Source organism: Dermacentor andersoni, chromosome 2 (assembly GCF_023375885.2).
Source record: "Dermacentor andersoni chromosome 2, qqDerAnde1_hic_scaffold, whole genome shotgun sequence".
NCBI lineage: Eukaryota > Metazoa > Arthropoda > Arachnida > Ixodida > Ixodidae > Dermacentor > Dermacentor andersoni.
The window spans coordinates 50,001,838-50,017,113 of record NC_092815.1 but is presented as its reverse complement, the minus strand read 5'-3'; the positions used below and the strand labels follow the sequence as shown (position 1 = coordinate 50,017,113).

Below are 15,276 nucleotides of genomic sequence, written 5' to 3'. Positions count from 1 at the left end.
ATCTCCCACTGCTGCTTGCGGGACCTAAGTTGAGGTAAAGAGATTGATTGAAGTGCGTCACATACCCAGTGTCACATACCTAGTGTCCCGAGTTGGTCCGACGATGGATTTCGAACCCGGTTCCCTGATCGTAACAGCGCGATGTTCACCCCATCAGTGACCCTAGTTGACTGAAAATCGGTTAGAGACGTAGACACCAGAAAGTGCGTGCAGTACCCCAAGATTGCTGATCTCATTAAAATTAACCTGGAGAATGCCACTACGACGCCCCTCGTAGCCCACTACACAGGTTCGAGACGTCAAGCCATACAATTTTTAAAGAGCAAAAGCAAACGCATATTTCTTGGAGAAATTTGGAGGACGCTCAAGCTTCGCCTTTAAGAGTGGAACGTGCTAAATTTCAAAGGCTGCTTGTCACGCTTCCCGGCAACCGCAGCTTTCTTGTGGTTGCGCGGAGGCGAGCGCGATAGCGTCGTTGCAAGGAACCGAGCGGGCCGCGCCGCTCGGAAAAGGGGTTTGTGTTTGAGTTTCTGCGTAACAGAATTATGTTTTCTGGTATATTCAAATTGAACTCTGACGATATCATGTCTGTAGGTTGCGTTTAGGTCGTACTTTACGATTTTTCTGGCGTATTTTACTTTGAGGAGTTCAATGAGTTCAGTAACGCCTCCGCGCCACGCGGAGGGCCTGCGTGGTTGTGGTTCGGAATGATTTTACGGCAAGCGATGTCCGATGCCGACATTTGATTTTTTTCCTTTTTCTTTTTTTGCTACGCAGGGCCCTTAACGCTATCATGTTAATATATTCATTGGAGGAAAAAGAATCAAGCTCGAGGCCCTCATGCTCACGCACCGCACGCCTGTTCGGTGCTCGCGCAGCTCAAGCAGGACGTGCGCATTCGTTTTGCCGAGCCTTGCTTGCGTCGAGCATTACAGCGTCCAGATACGCGCAGAATGTCTTCGTCGCAGAAGGTCAGCTCGAGTTCCGTGAAGAAACACGCCTGTGCCGCGGCGAAGGAGGCTCCCGCGTGGACCGATGCTTCGAGGATACAGCTCGGCTCTGTCAAGATCTGCTGCTTGTTGTTAGTCCTAACAGTAATGACTGTGGCGCTGTACTTGGTCACAATGCCACCTTCAGATAGGCAGGTAAGCGCCTCCGAGTTGTCTGCGAGCTAGTGTTAAATGAAAGAAAAGGTTATTTATGCAGTAACGGACAAAGTAACCTGAGCTGCAGTTTGGCAGCAGTTCCACTTGCACACCTATCAACGCTGAAGCGTGTTTTCGCCCAGCTTCGAGTGCAGGGAAACCGCACCTTACTGTACGAGCAAGTAGGGCAATACTTGTTTACTGCTGACGCTTTTAGCATTTTTTATGTATATAAGTATATTGACGTTCTTACTTCACAAAGTGCTGCCTTAGAATTAACTAGAAGGCCTCTATAATTGTGGTACCTTTGAGGCAGGGTCTTCCGATGGAGTCTTACCGTGTTACCACGAGTTCCCTATCGGCTTGCTGTCCCTGGTGTTTGTGAATTCATGTTTGAATCCCCACAAGTTCTTTGATGCTACCTTGCTCTGCTGATACTACATTCGCTAACTCACTCACTCACTCACTCACTCACTCACTCACTCACTCACTCACTCACTCACTCACTCACTCACTCACTCACTCACTCACTCACTCACTCACTCACTCACTCACTCACTCACTCACTCACTCACTCACTCACTCACTCACTCACTCACTCACTCACTCACTCACTCACTCACTCACTCACTCACTCACTCAGTCGCACGACCTTTCAATCGCCCACTCTCCCTGTCACGCACTCACTAGACATTTCTGCAGGCAGGCTGCGCGGCATTGCCGGCTGCAGCGTTCTCGTAACGTCCTAGGCCCTTTGCAATTTGCGGGCACCGCAGCAGCACGCTCATTTGCAGGATCGCGCGATAGCCACGCTGATTGACGAGGACGACGAAGCAGTCAGCAAGGACAGGGGCAGCGTGAAGTTGCGGCCCGCGATACGTAGTCCTCCGCCAGCCAGAGACGAGCGGCCGGCATCGACCAGGCGCATTTCCACCATCGAGGCCGCGGAATCCGAAACTAGCAGCGACGTCGGCGTGGCCGATAATGCAACGGAGCGGATGGATGCACCACAGATTATTATCCAGGCGAAGGTGGGCCGCGTTTCTCTGACGCGGAGACAATAGTACGACTTGAGCTTCTTGTCATTTGTTTTGAATGGACTGCACTTTTTTCGCGTTCAAACAATCACGTTAGATGTCAACGTGGGAGTTCTGTTGGAGCCCATTAATTGTTCGCTGGAATGCATTTCTTTTTCTTGTAGAAAACTTGCAGGGCAAGAAGCAATTACTGAACTAGCGCATGTAATCATAGGACAACTATTCTTGACTGAAAGAGGGCATGAAAGCTATAGGAAAAGCAGACAAAGGGATCAGCGCTGGCCCAACAAGAGAAGCCCTATCTTAACCGCAACTCTTAATCGAAGTGAGGTTGCGACTGCGTGATAGTAAGACCGATTTATGTAAGGAGAACGTATACACACGGGTTTCCGCTAGAGAATGTACGTTGGCAATCGTTTTCTTTTGCAGCCGCATGGCCCCTGCACGGAAAAGGCCCAGTTTGGCTTGTGCACGAATGAGAACCACCACGAATTTTTCTTTGACACCGAGAAGCGAAAGTGCCGTTCCAAAGCCCGGCAGCTGCCTCCCTCTTGCCTTGCTGGTCAGAACCGGTTCAAGTCCTTCAGAGATTGCAGGCTCGCTTGCCTGGACCAGGTACGGACGGATCCGTGGGCTTTGCCATTTTTATCATCGTTGCAGCCGATTCATAGCTCTTCATCATCCTCATGGCAAGGGAGAGAAAACATTTTTCCCACGAGGATGTTAGTGAAAATACATTTTTACTTTCACGCAGTGAATGTGCATATGGAGAGGACGCTGGGTATTTTTCATAACGTTTCAGTGTTACGTTTGCTGCTGTTGCAGTTGCAATTTTCACCACAGTCTATATGCGCTGTAGTACGGCGGCACCACAACACGTACTCCGGCGGCGGGAATGTTTGTTTTTGTTAAAGGGAAGCCTAACAGGAATTTGTTGAGTCTGCTGTTTTATGCGCTTTAGAGTTACGGAAACCAACAAAATGCCTTGCGCGCAGCGTAACCCATATTCACGAACAGCTGTAATCTGCGTCTTAGAAATTGTATTGCGTTCATGTATTAGTTTCCGACCTCTCGCATAAAAAAAAATTAATATCGCCCCGAGTCTATCGGCCAAGCAAATAATGAAAATCTAGAAAAGATTCGTGCCGTCTCTACTAGGTATTAGCAAGAGATCATCATTGTTTTTGTTTCCTGGTGCAACCAAACATTTTCCCTGCGCTCTGCTTTCTTCTTATGCAAACTCAACTGACGTACTCTGCTGCGTTCGTTTCCGTAATCTTCCGCTTGTAACCAGGTGCAAATTATAAGAAGCGAGCTACTATATGTAATACCTGCTGAAATATATCACGTGGCCCTCCGTTTACTATAGCCTTAAGGAAGCTTTATTGCCCTAAACTGTCACGTACACATGCACAGGCCTACTTCAACCTCTGTACACTATTCTCGCATACAACTTATGTTAGCTCACAGCACAGACTGCGCAGAATCATTCTCCATTCTCCATATTAGTGACATAACCCTAAAGCTTCCACTAGCCAGCCACATTGTATAGTGGAAGTTGGCCCCCATCCAAAATATCCCGCACAAAAATCGCCGAAAGCTCAAGAATGTGCCTATATTTCAGGTGCCCGAACAAAAGTGCACCGCTGAGCCGGTGTATCAGAGGTGCACCGCAGAGGACATCGCGCGGCAGTGGTGGTACCTCAAGGATGGGAGGTGTCATTCGTGGAAGTTCCCGAATTCCAACTGCGTGTCGCCCAGGTATGACGAGCACGCACGTATACTATCGCGCCGAGACGAACGACGCGAAGGGAGCAAAATAATAGAATCTTTCAATGGGATCTTCCATCTCACATTTGCTCGCGTTTTCGGTGGTGTCACTTCTTCAGAAAGGCTGTTTTGCTGCCGGTGCGCATGTAGCCGCTTCTTGTGCCATGATCGCAGATTGTATTTCCTAATGATATTGAGCGTCAGACACGCTTATTACCTCTCGATAAAAAACAAAAGTAAACAGTGGTGAACACAGTATACAAGGAAAAAGAAAACGACGTAACAAAGCTGAATATTTACACCTTTGTTTATCATGTTCACCGCTGTTCTCAGTTTTTTTAAGCATGGGCCAACTGGCTCTGCTCTCTACGCTATTATCTCTCGTCCGCTTTTTATTTAATTTCTTATAGAGTATACCATAATGGATTTCGTAAAACGTTAAAAATCATAAAAATAAACTCTGGCTTAAACGAAAAAACCAGTCAAAAACACAAAGGACAAGAGGAGAGATTCACACCACAACGACTCGTTGTGGTGTGAACCTCTCCTCTTGGCCTTTGTGTTTTTGACTGGTTTTTTTCGTTCAAGTATGTACCAACTGGCCCAGATCTCAACCCTTCTGTAAACACTGGCGTTCAGCGTGGCAGAACTCCGATATGATTATGAGGCGCGCCGTAGTGCGGGACTCTGGATTAATTTTGAACAGCTGGGCTTAACTTGCACGCAATGCAAGGTATACTAGAGCGTTTATTGCACTTCGCCCCCTCGAAACGTCATTGCCACGCCGGGATTCGATCCCGCGCCCTCGGGCTTAGTAGCGCATAACCAAAGCCAGTACGCCACCACGGCGGGTCACGTAACAAAGTATTAATGTCACATAAATGTGAATGCCAATAACACCGCGCGAACTGATAAGGTCACAAATGTTAGGGTTTTGTATGCTTGATTTATACGGTAACGTCTCTCACATTTTATCATTTGATTGCAATGTTACTAAAACAAAAAGACGCCATGCCTCACCAGCTAGCGGCTTACTAATCGCGTGGTGTAACATTTCCAACGTGATGTCTCTGTTTTCGCAGCTTGTAGATAGCCAGTAGGAAAGAACGAGCATTTTTTTTTTTTCGTTTCAGCAGGCGATAATGTGGTTATTGCGTTCCGCTTGGTTTATAATTAGCTCTCTTTTTTTACTGTTTCTCATTTCATAGTGCATCAGGTATAGAGGGCAAAGCTTCAGTGAGGCCACTTTATGTTCGATTCTTCAGCAGTTGGCTGTTTAGGCGTCGTACCCATTCTCACAGTATGCACAGTGCAGCCTTCATTGAGATGACTTCGAACGATGTATTAAGTGTGTGTACCGAATGCTCTGGTGACGATTTCAGCTAAGTGTGCAGTAGAGGTAAATAAATTACTTTGCTGGTGACAAAATGCTTGCTGTCCGGCACAACATATTATGCGATAATTCGTACTCAATCAAGATTCACTAAAATATTTTAATTACATTACGGAATATGTTGCAATTGTGGAATTAAACACAGTTTGTGCTGAATACATGTCCACTTAGCAGATGTCCCGAGATTATCACAATGCGGAGAGTTCAATATACTAAACGAAGTCAATTGTGCAGTAACAGCCATTGCCTTATACTGTCAATAACGTAAAAGAGTTGGAGTGCATTGCAGTGGAATACCTAATTGTTACAGCAGAATATGGACAGTCCGCCATGCTAGCTTAGTAACAATGGCGTTGCGCCGCGGAGATTGAGGTCGGTGTTTTGATCCCGGCCAACGCAGCCGCATAACAGGGGGAGGGGAGGGGGGGGGGGAGCGAAATGAAAAAACGCGCGCGTACTTAGATTCAAGTCAACGTTAAAGAATTCCAGGTAGTCAAATTAATCCGGAGTCCGCCACTACGGTATACCTCATACTCAGACCATTGTTCTGGCGCATAATACCCCAGCACTTAAATTTCAGATTATCTATAGGCCTGCATTCACAAAAAAAAGTTCTTACGAGCCGTACTTATGCGAGTAAATTTTACTCATTCGTGGTTTCCGGCGAGAGAGCTGACCGGCGAATGCTAAACAGCACTCGTGAACAAAAATTTTCGTGAATCCGTTCCCTAATGTGTGCCAGCAATACTGTGTCGCCGTTGAACTATCTCGTTACCTCTTTTCCACGCTTGCGAAGGACTTGTTGAAGCGCACGGCACCGTATTCGCGCGGCAACCCAAACGGGAGATGATTAGCTAGCCGCGCGCATGTCTCGTAGCACTGTAATCTCTACATTCCATTTCGGCAGGCTGGCACTGTTCGAGCGCCAGGAGGACTGCCACAACCTGTGCGTAGCGGGGAAGCCCATCGCTCGACACCCGTCCTGCAGCGAGACGCCCGTGCAGCACGTCTGCACCGCGCTCCATATGGTCTACCCGGTGCTGGCTAGGTCCACCCACAAAAGGTTTGCAGGCTTGCTCGTGCCATTTCTATACGCGCAGATCGTTCGACGCACGCGCCACTGGTGTCGGCCTTGCCGAGTGCGCTCGAGGAGGAGGCAGCCATCCACCGTAAAGTTATGCGTCGCTGCTCGTGTGTCTCTGATCCACGCTTTCGGAGGGAAATAAGCAACAGCTGTCATATGTACGGGGTGGCCGAACCCTCAAGGCACGTCGAAAAAAAGAAATAATTGTGTGATGGGGCGCGCAAACACTTGCAAGGACTCGCCGGCGACACGCTTTTACTCAATCCCCGCGAGGCCTTATGCGCGGGTGCGATGGCAGCAATGGATCGCCGCCGATCGGCGGGAAACTTGTTCCCACACGCTTTCTTGCTGACGCCACTGTGTTAGTTGCACTCGATGACGTTTACATGGGTAAGCGACGAAGTTTTATTACGGCACACCCATGTTTTGGTTCGGTTTGTCCGCCGCGCATCATCCAGGTTAAAGGCATTTGACTTATATGTCCCGAATACAACTTGCCGCTTCTACCATATTTCGCTTCTTTGCTGCGTTGTGTGTTGAAAGTGCTGAGGCTTGCAAGCACCGGTTTTGTTGGTTTTATGCGACCCGTTAAATCGTCGCACCAGCTGTCACCCAGTGCAGGTTCTCGGTGGTATGCGTGGCTTCGCGCATGTTGCAATGTTGCTAGTTGCCTTATGCAAAACAGTTGTTGTGAACTGAAGGCACCGGCCACGGTGCTGCTGAAACTTGAGGAAGACAAGCAGCGTTTGCTCGCCCGCTTCGCTATGGCTTGTTTAGTCCTACCGATGCAAAGCTACATCAGTTCATTTATTTTCACTACGAGATTTATGTCTCGCCTCTTTGTAGTGCGATTAAGTCCCGATTTGTTTTATCAGAATGGCTACAGGCAAGTGCTTTTTTTAACAATTTGATTCTTTTCGCCCGCTGACATCTTCGCTATTGTAAATACTTAAAGAATGTTTCCTACAATTTGTATAGCTCAGGACGAGAATTGCTGTTAGATGCTGCATATATGGTATTGCTGTTCGATTTTCTCAGATAAGTTTTCTCCATGTGTGCTGCATGAGCACACTTACTACGCAGAGTGCTTTGTTTGTGTCACAACTAAGTCTCTTTTTCGTGTGCGTTTTGTAATCATTAAAATTTTTTTAGATGTATTTTCCGGTGGAAGAGGCTAAACGCTATATGATTACGAGGCACGCCGTATAGTGGGGGACTCTGGATTAATTTTGACAACCTGGGATTTTTTTACCGCGCAGCCAGTGCACGGTACACGGGCGTTGCTGCATTTAGCTCCCATCGAAATGCGGCCGCCATGGCCGGGATTCGATTTCATGCTCTCGGGCTTGGCAGGGCAATGCTAAATGTTGCCATGCAGCCTGCATGCAAGCGCTAGTTTTAGGTTTCTTTAAATGAAGCGGGTGAAACGTTTATTGTTCAGTAATGACTCCATTGACTAAATATAAAGATAGTATTATGTAGGTGTATGTGGGCGGGGATAGCTTAAGTATATTAAGACGTGGTAATCGACGCGGCACATTCACAAATGCTAGCTTTACGTTTACTCAGGCTAAGTACTCAGGCAAGAAAACTCAGGCTACATACTGATGCATGTGTCTTACAAACGCATGTCTTAGGCTGGTCTAGTCTATATTGCACGTTCTTTCAACGGCGATTTGACGATTTTATAGAACGCTACAAAAACGTCACCAATGCCCATAAACATGCGACAATCACATATTTATGTGATTTCCACCTATCAAGTTGCAGTTAGCACCATTGGTAACATCTGTAGCAAGGAAGCGGACTATTTTCGTGTTGGCAGAGTTGCCTTCTGTGAGAAAAATTAATGTTTCAGGACTTCTTCCCGATACGACATGTGGAAAACAGGCGGTAAATTCACAAAGCGCTTCGTTTCTAAAACTGTTCGTGAAGCTGCTTTCGCTTATGTTATCTGTTGCGATTGACCGATGCATGTTCTCTAGAACACTAGTTTGTTCATAACTTGAAAACTGAGTTTGTGCAGTGAAAGTATCAAGACATAACTTAGCACAACTATTTAATTTTGGTATCGTCGAACCAGCTTTTATACATGCAGACTTGTTATCCACATCGGGGATTACCATTCGGAAACTGTATTTCTTTACCGCTAATATTTACACACTTTCCAGGAACAATCTGCCGACTAGCCCGTGAACGAATTCTGTTTCGGAACAGTTTCTAGAACACAGAATACGTGATTTCTAGCCTCGTGAATTCGACCCCTAAAGCCTTGCTCAGCACCATTTGGTAGCACGCCTGTAGAATTCCGCGGACTTGACGTTAAGAGCTAGATTGGAGTTACGAGAGGTGAGCCCTGTTTCATGTATGCGGATCCAAGATGTCAGCTTGCATTACAGTGCGTGAAACGTTAATTCATCCCTGCAGGCTCACCTGCGTCCAGACGGACCACTCGGAACCGAAGTGCCTGACGGGGCCCAATCGGTTCGAAACCAAGGAGGACTGCCAGAAAGCATGCCTGCAGGCGTGACCTTCTTGCTACGTCCGACTTCACTGATAAACTTTTTTGCGCGCTAAAGCTTTGAGCATATTGAACGAACTTTGACTGCCGAGTCTGTTGATTTTATACTTTAATCTTCGTTTATTTTTACGCGAGCTGACTGTCTAGGTTGCGCGTGTTCTGCAGCTGAGCCCAACCGGTAACTTGAACCGATCGTTTTGGTTGCACAAGTAGAACTCGTTTGGCGCGGTGGCGCTCAGCGTAGCCACGTCGATAGCAGTGGTGAGTTCGCTCACCCTACACTAAGGTGTATTACGCGTAATAATGTGAGGGCTGTTTAGCGCAACACATGATTGAAGTGCACGTTGCCGGATAGGCGATTTGCCATGAATCCACGACGGTGAGAATCGGTAAATTCCAGAGAAAATTCGAAGACTTTGCAAGTCTTCGTTTGAAGTATTGTGGAACAGAATGGCGAAAGTTCCATGCATCATTGCAATTCATTATTTCTGTAGCTTGGTTAACTGAAGAACAATATGATTAAAGAACACCACCCGTGCCTGTACTGCACAAAATCATCTCGCGCCATTTCCGTTGTCGCCTACCTCCCTGAACATTTGCCGATTTCATCAATACATTTCTTTTATAACCCCTTCTTGTATTTCCCTTTTCCTAAAATAACGAACACCGATTTCCTGCTCTTGGTCTATTCTCAGTCTATTTTTTATTCTCCATTTGCTTTTCTCAATTTAAGCTATAGAATACTATTTTGTGTTTTCTTTCCAATTCAGCATGCCTTTTCGCTTACCATTTGCATTTTCATTGTTCCTTGGGCTCAAGTCAAACGAGTCTGGTCAAATAATAAAGTTTATTCTCTCCCTCGTGTTGGCGCTGTCCGCAGTTCATGGGCACCGCTAATGAGGTAAAGTCGCTCTTACGAAGTGCTTGTGGTGAAATCCACCCGCATACAGGGCGCCCCATACGAGCCCCTGAAGAGCTCGACTTGGGACGGCGGTGGCATGCCGACACAAACGACACGAGTGTGGAAAAATTTAGCTTTATTTGCTCTTCATGACACTATTTGTAACAGTGAAGTCTCGCAGATGACAACGTGCTTATCGTCTCGCAAGTACAAAATATATAAAGCTACTCTTCCACTCGGCTCATCAAAACGCTCTACGGAAAACTCAACACAGCGACGTCACAAATGCACGACTTTGTTCACGCACACACATACACACGCACACAGCAGCGGCGCATCGTTAGTCCTCCGCCCCTACCCAGAGATGAGAATTAAACATCGTGTTGGCCGTTGTCTTGCTTCGTGGTGCGCGCGGTGGAAGCCATTATTTCCTTGTTTCTTTCCCCCGTCTTGGTTCGCAACATGGCACGTATAAGTACTCGTACGTTCGTCTTAAAAAGTGTGACCGGTATAAAAAAGCCTTTGGTGGTGAACACTATAGACGAAGCGAAAAAGCATGATTCTGGTGAAAAAAAAAAAAAAACTAGCTAGAAGGTAAATACGTGTTTGACGTAATGGTCTGTTTGTGACTCGTATTGTCTTGTCGCGTTTGTTCGAACGAAAGAGCGCGAGTAAAAGAAAAAAGAAAGGTGAAAATTGATGGTTGATGTTCACTAGCAGGACGCCACGAGGGAGTAGGGCACAGAGTTGCTGTTTTCTGTAAAGTAAGAACAGAAAAAGTACAGCAAATGTCAGTAGGGTAAGGCCAACACTTTGCATACACACGCTTTGCTAATGTACCTGGTGGTTATACGATGCTCAACTTTGCTTCCATTGGCAATAAATGAAGAGGCACAGTGAATCCACATTTTCACAGTGAACCCTCTTTTATTCAGCATGAAAGCTAATTGCCTTAGCAGGTAGTTAGCACAGGTTCGCCACTAGAGCAGGTGCTACGTGTATAGTGCTAGCTTTCAGTGTTTTCATTTTGTTACTGATTATCACGAAGCTAATAGTCTGTGGCACTTTTGCCTTACACCTTGAAACACTTTGCTGCACCACATCACGATTAATGTGATAATTACAAGTTACACGAGTATATGAAGCCTTTCTGCAATAGCAAGCCTGCATCGACACACTACAAATAATAAGTATACTCCTGATAGCATAACATCGGATTCGGATTCCAATATAAGTTCTCTGTCTCTCTCGTAATAGCAGGACAATAAGATAGAAAATGAAAAGGTAGTTAAGAAAAGAAAATATAGCGTCCCAATTTATTACGTGAGGTGTTCGCATATGACATATTCGTACATGCCTCACAAATTTGGTTCAGTGCACTTACCTTGCTCATAATAGTCGTAGACTTTAACTGTAGCGGGCTTGGCGTCTTCAATGGCAAACTCGCGGTGAAGGCGTACGTCGAAGCACTTGTTTTCTGACGTTATCTGAAAGAAATCATGTCATTTCTCAAAAATATTCTTTAGCATTCAAGGGTATAGTTTAAGTGGTACAGTCATTCCTGACTAATTGAGCATGGTGATGGCTACATTGTGGGAGGTCACGGTGAGCTGTCGTCTTATTCCATGTAGCCGATTAAATGTATATCAGAAAACTGGAAAGCTACTGAGATTAAAATAACCATACGTCCCGAGTATTCGTTCCGTTTTCTGTGTAATATGCGATAGAAACTAATCATCGATATACAAGCCGTTATCGTAATATAGTTATACTAGTTTATGTGAAGAGCGTTTTCTTTTGTAATACACCGATAGTTTTTCTTTCTTTTCAATAGTGTACAACAGGTAAGCCTCCTTACTGCTTTTTCTTTTCACCAAAATGTTACTAAGGCAAGAAATGTTGCCGACACATTTTTTTAACTTGCATATATTCATCTAAAGTGTAGAACTTACTTCTTCAAAGTAGAAGTTCACTTGATTCTTCTCAACTTCGTGCCTCTTCAGCTTGACGTCTTTCTCTCGGTATAGCTGCAGGGAAAACGATATCACGTTAGCGCGCTAAGCAGCGTTATTGCGTCACTAAGCAGCGTTATTGCGTCAGGTGGGGCGCCGAAATAACTACCGGGCCATAGAACTATTGCGAATCGCAGCCTTCTCAAGAGTTTGTTCAAATGTCGGAGGAGAATAAGAAGCTGTTCGAAACAGGCCCCTTTTTCTCTCGCCGAATGCCGTGTGCGGTGTTGTAGCTGTATCATTGAGGCATGACGCATAAATGATCCTTAGAACTTTTATTTCAAGAGTAAAAAGTTGGAGTGCGCGAACATCTGAATTTTCACATACAAATGGAACATTCTTCGCTATTTGATTCATATTCCATTCGATAATTCACATCTCGATACTGTCCAATGTTCGTTCCGTTCGAATACTCAACAGAAAAAAGCATTTCTAGTCTGCAGGGGGAAAGGCTGCTGCCGGAAAACCTTGGTTATTTCGCAGACAAACCAGTTTCTGAACAGATGCATGGAGGAGACTGCTTATACGCAATTCTTCCCAGTTGGTAAATAAGCATGTCTCGCCTTAAGCAGCTACACATTTCCTTTCTCGGTTTGGGCAAAGAAATTAACCATTTGGTCAGCACCAAATCATTTTGGCCGCTATAGCATTGGGCTGCTAAGCACGAGGTCGCGGGATCAAACCTTGGCCGCGGTGGTCGCATGTCGATGAGCACAAAGTGCAAAAATCCTCGTGTGCCGTGCGTTGGGTTCACGTTAAGGGTCCGCAACTGGTCGAAATTTCCCGAGTGACCCGCTACAGTGTGCCTCATAAGATCGTCGTTTTGGCACGTAAACCTCCAGAATCTGATAATACAAATAATTTGGTAGGCCTCGTCACGTTTGTGTTCCTAAAAATATAGTGCAGTGCATGCTTTAGTATTGTACTTAGCTCCTTTAACGAGCACGACACTATATTACATGCGTGTGGTGGCGTGTAGCTTTTGTTATTAGTGTCATTACAATGGTGCTCCAGATACCACACCTTTCCTTTGTTTCTCATTTACAAGTTTATCAGTTGAGTAATACAGCAGATAAGTGCATTAGATGTATCAAGTAACGTAAAGTTACGCAGATCAATCGCAAATGTTGGAATCTCTGTGAAGCGAAGCTTCTGTAGAGTGGTTACTGAAATGCTACAGAGCTAAATGTTATCCTTACACTTCCTCTTTATTGTAATCTATGCAAAGTGTAAATAATGCGCGTGGTTTACGTTTATGCACCGTACAGGCCTCAACTGAAATCTCGTGCAACGTTTATATTCATGTGCTACAGCGTCCACAAGCTAGGCCCAGTGCAAAGAGCAGTTTATGCGAATGCAGACTCTGAGCCGTCGACGTCTTGATGTCACTAGGACTAAGGTGACCTTTCTTGGTGGATGAATGGTGAAGACAGATCTATGAAAGAATTACGACGCGAAAGACTGGGATAAGGTTGAGCACTACTGTTCCCGTTTTATTTCTGCATCCACTTCATAGCCTAAAGGAAGCTGGCACGCGTGGTCATCCATGCTCTAGCGCGAACGCGGTCTTGTGAGCACGTGCTATGCGACGTGAGGCACGTGCCTATTGGGAAAGAGAGCAGCCACGCTCAGGAAAGTTTGGGAGGGTTCGCCGAGAATGCTTCGTTTCAATAAGGCCTTTGTCGCCCAAGAGACTACACGAAACATTCATATTTAAGGTTGTTTAGAAATTACAAATACCGGTATTCGACTCAATATTCGCAGGTCGTTTTCCAAAATTTTTGTATTCGATTCGATAAAAAAAAAATTTCGCTATTCGAATACCCCTAATAAGAAGTTGAGCATATACCATGCTCTCTCACTGTGCCATTGGGATACACACTATAAATGCGTACTGACGTCAATATGGCGTTTTCAATTTGTTTCATAGAATATTACGCACGCTGTCAATAATTAGCGATTCCGACTCAATATTCCCAAACGGCCACAAAATTAAGTTAGTGTTCTATATTTCCTAGATAACTGTTCGCTTTTCAAGTATGCTTTACCTTAACGCATGCTACAACGAAGCGACGTCAAGTGTATTTGTTTTTTGGCTCTTGAAGCGAAATCCGTCAACCAAGCTCCTATGACGTGCGCGAGTCGCAAAGTTACCAGCAACTGTAGTTCAGCTCAAAGAAGAAAGGGGTGGAGGGGAGCGGGAGGCATACATTGTTCTTGCTGCTGCTGGCTATTTGTTTGCTGCAGAAGTAGTGCGAGTGACGTGGAACCACCCACACGTGGTGTGTCATCTCAGTCCTAGCCTGAGTGGATCCTTTGACGAGAAGAGCTCGCGTGCCTTTGTTTTAATTCTCAGCTGTTCTCGTGGGACTCGGCCCACTGACCAAGCGCGAAAAGGAATAGAATTGGAATAGAATCGTCACAGTATCCCGAACCAGAGGACAACACGAATTCGCCCAAGGTGTCTCCATCACTGCTGCACGTTCAAGGTACATTAAGCAAGTGCAAATACTTACGCTGTAAATGTGGTCCTCATCAGGGATGTAGCCGGACACAAGCTTGAGCTCCAGTACTGCCATGTTAGAGGGCTGCTCGCCATCGTACCTGAGAAAAAAAAATTATAAAAGGTTCATCAAGCAAAATTGCCATGTTTTGGCGGAAGGCGTTTCATTGCGCGGGCAAGAGAAGAAAATGAATAAATTTGAATACAAGTAGCTATTGATAACTAAAACTTTATTTATTTTTATCCTTTAAATGGAAAGTCCATGTAGTGGCAATAATCCTACCTGAGGCAAATTTTGAGTTTGTGGTCGTTGCAGTCTGATGCCTCCTGGGTCGGAGTGGCAGTAAGTTCAAAGCCTTCGCTCTTGGGTGGAGTGTGGACGTTGTACTTCAGTGTAGTCTGGAAAGGGGCAAAAGCCAACAGAAAATGTAAGTGCGTTAGACCATGTAGCATTGAAGTTAGCTCTGGAAAACTGACAGTTTTACAGAGCCTAATCTAATCTACAACTGCAAAACAAACTTATATTTTTTTGTTTCGATCGTAATAACGATTTGACTACTACTAATGCCATCGCTAGCTGTTTGCGTCTTTCGCTACTCGGATACTTTTGAAGCGAACCGAGTTTTGCGTTTTCGCTGGTATACCAGCACTCAGCGACCTTTGCTTGCTGAATAACATCGACCACTACAGTTATCCACAAGTATTACGAACGCATGTGGATGAGTTCATATGTACTGATGGCGTGCTGCTTTTTCGACGCCGATATAAAAAAATAAGAAAACTGAAAATGGGCAAACTGTTATTGCCTTTCGTACACATTTTATGGGCCTCTGTACTAGACCAGTTCTTTGGTAGACTTGCAATATTTTGCTATTGTAAGTTTTGGTAAGCAAGAGAACGTTATTCTAAG

General features: G+C 45.5%; 2 protein-coding genes across 9 annotated transcripts in view; one reads left to right on the top strand and one right to left on the bottom strand.

The window, feature by feature from the left end:
* Window positions 1-213: 213 nt before the first annotated feature.
* On the top strand, window positions 214-10,539 carry LOC126542333 (uncharacterized). Its single transcript, XM_050189357.3, has 6 exons — window positions 214-1,145; window positions 1,940-2,176; window positions 2,612-2,797; window positions 3,807-3,943; window positions 6,253-6,408; window positions 8,857-10,539. Exons 1-6 carry the CDS (start codon window positions 954-956, stop codon window positions 8,957-8,959), a joined length of 1,011 nt encoding a protein of 336 aa, XP_050045314.2. The 5' UTR covers window positions 214-953; the 3' UTR covers window positions 8,960-10,539.
* The window catches only part of LOC126542334 (pregnancy zone protein-like), a 164,244-nt gene continuing 158,938 nt past the window's right edge, over window positions 9,971-15,276 (bottom strand). For all 8 annotated transcript variants that reach the window (XM_050189364.3, XM_050189361.3, XM_050189363.3 and 5 more), the window contains 5 exons: window positions 14,650-14,765; window positions 14,380-14,467; window positions 11,804-11,878; window positions 11,236-11,338; window positions 9,971-10,608 (listed from right to left, as the gene is read on the bottom strand). In XM_050189364.3, the coding sequence (XP_050045321.2) occupies window positions 10,565-10,608; window positions 11,236-11,338; window positions 11,804-11,878; window positions 14,380-14,467; window positions 14,650-14,765 (426 nt within the window). In that variant the 3' untranslated portion in view covers window positions 9,971-10,564. The remainder of the gene's footprint in view (window positions 10,609-11,235; window positions 11,339-11,803; window positions 11,879-14,379; window positions 14,468-14,649; window positions 14,766-15,276) is intronic.

Excerpts from the sequence above, each read along its gene's own strand:
- LOC126542333 (XM_050189357.3), top strand. The coding sequence starts at position 954 with ATGTCTTCGTCGCAGAAGGTCAGCTCGAGTTCCGTGAAGAAACACGCC. Across the intron at positions 1,146-1,939 it reads TGCCACCTTCAGATAGGCAG|GATCGCGCGATAGCCACGCT; the intron begins GTAAGCGCCTCC and ends GCTCATTTGCAG. Across the intron at positions 6,409-8,856 it reads GCTAGGTCCACCCACAAAAG|GCTCACCTGCGTCCAGACGG; the intron begins GTTTGCAGGCTT and ends TCATCCCTGCAG.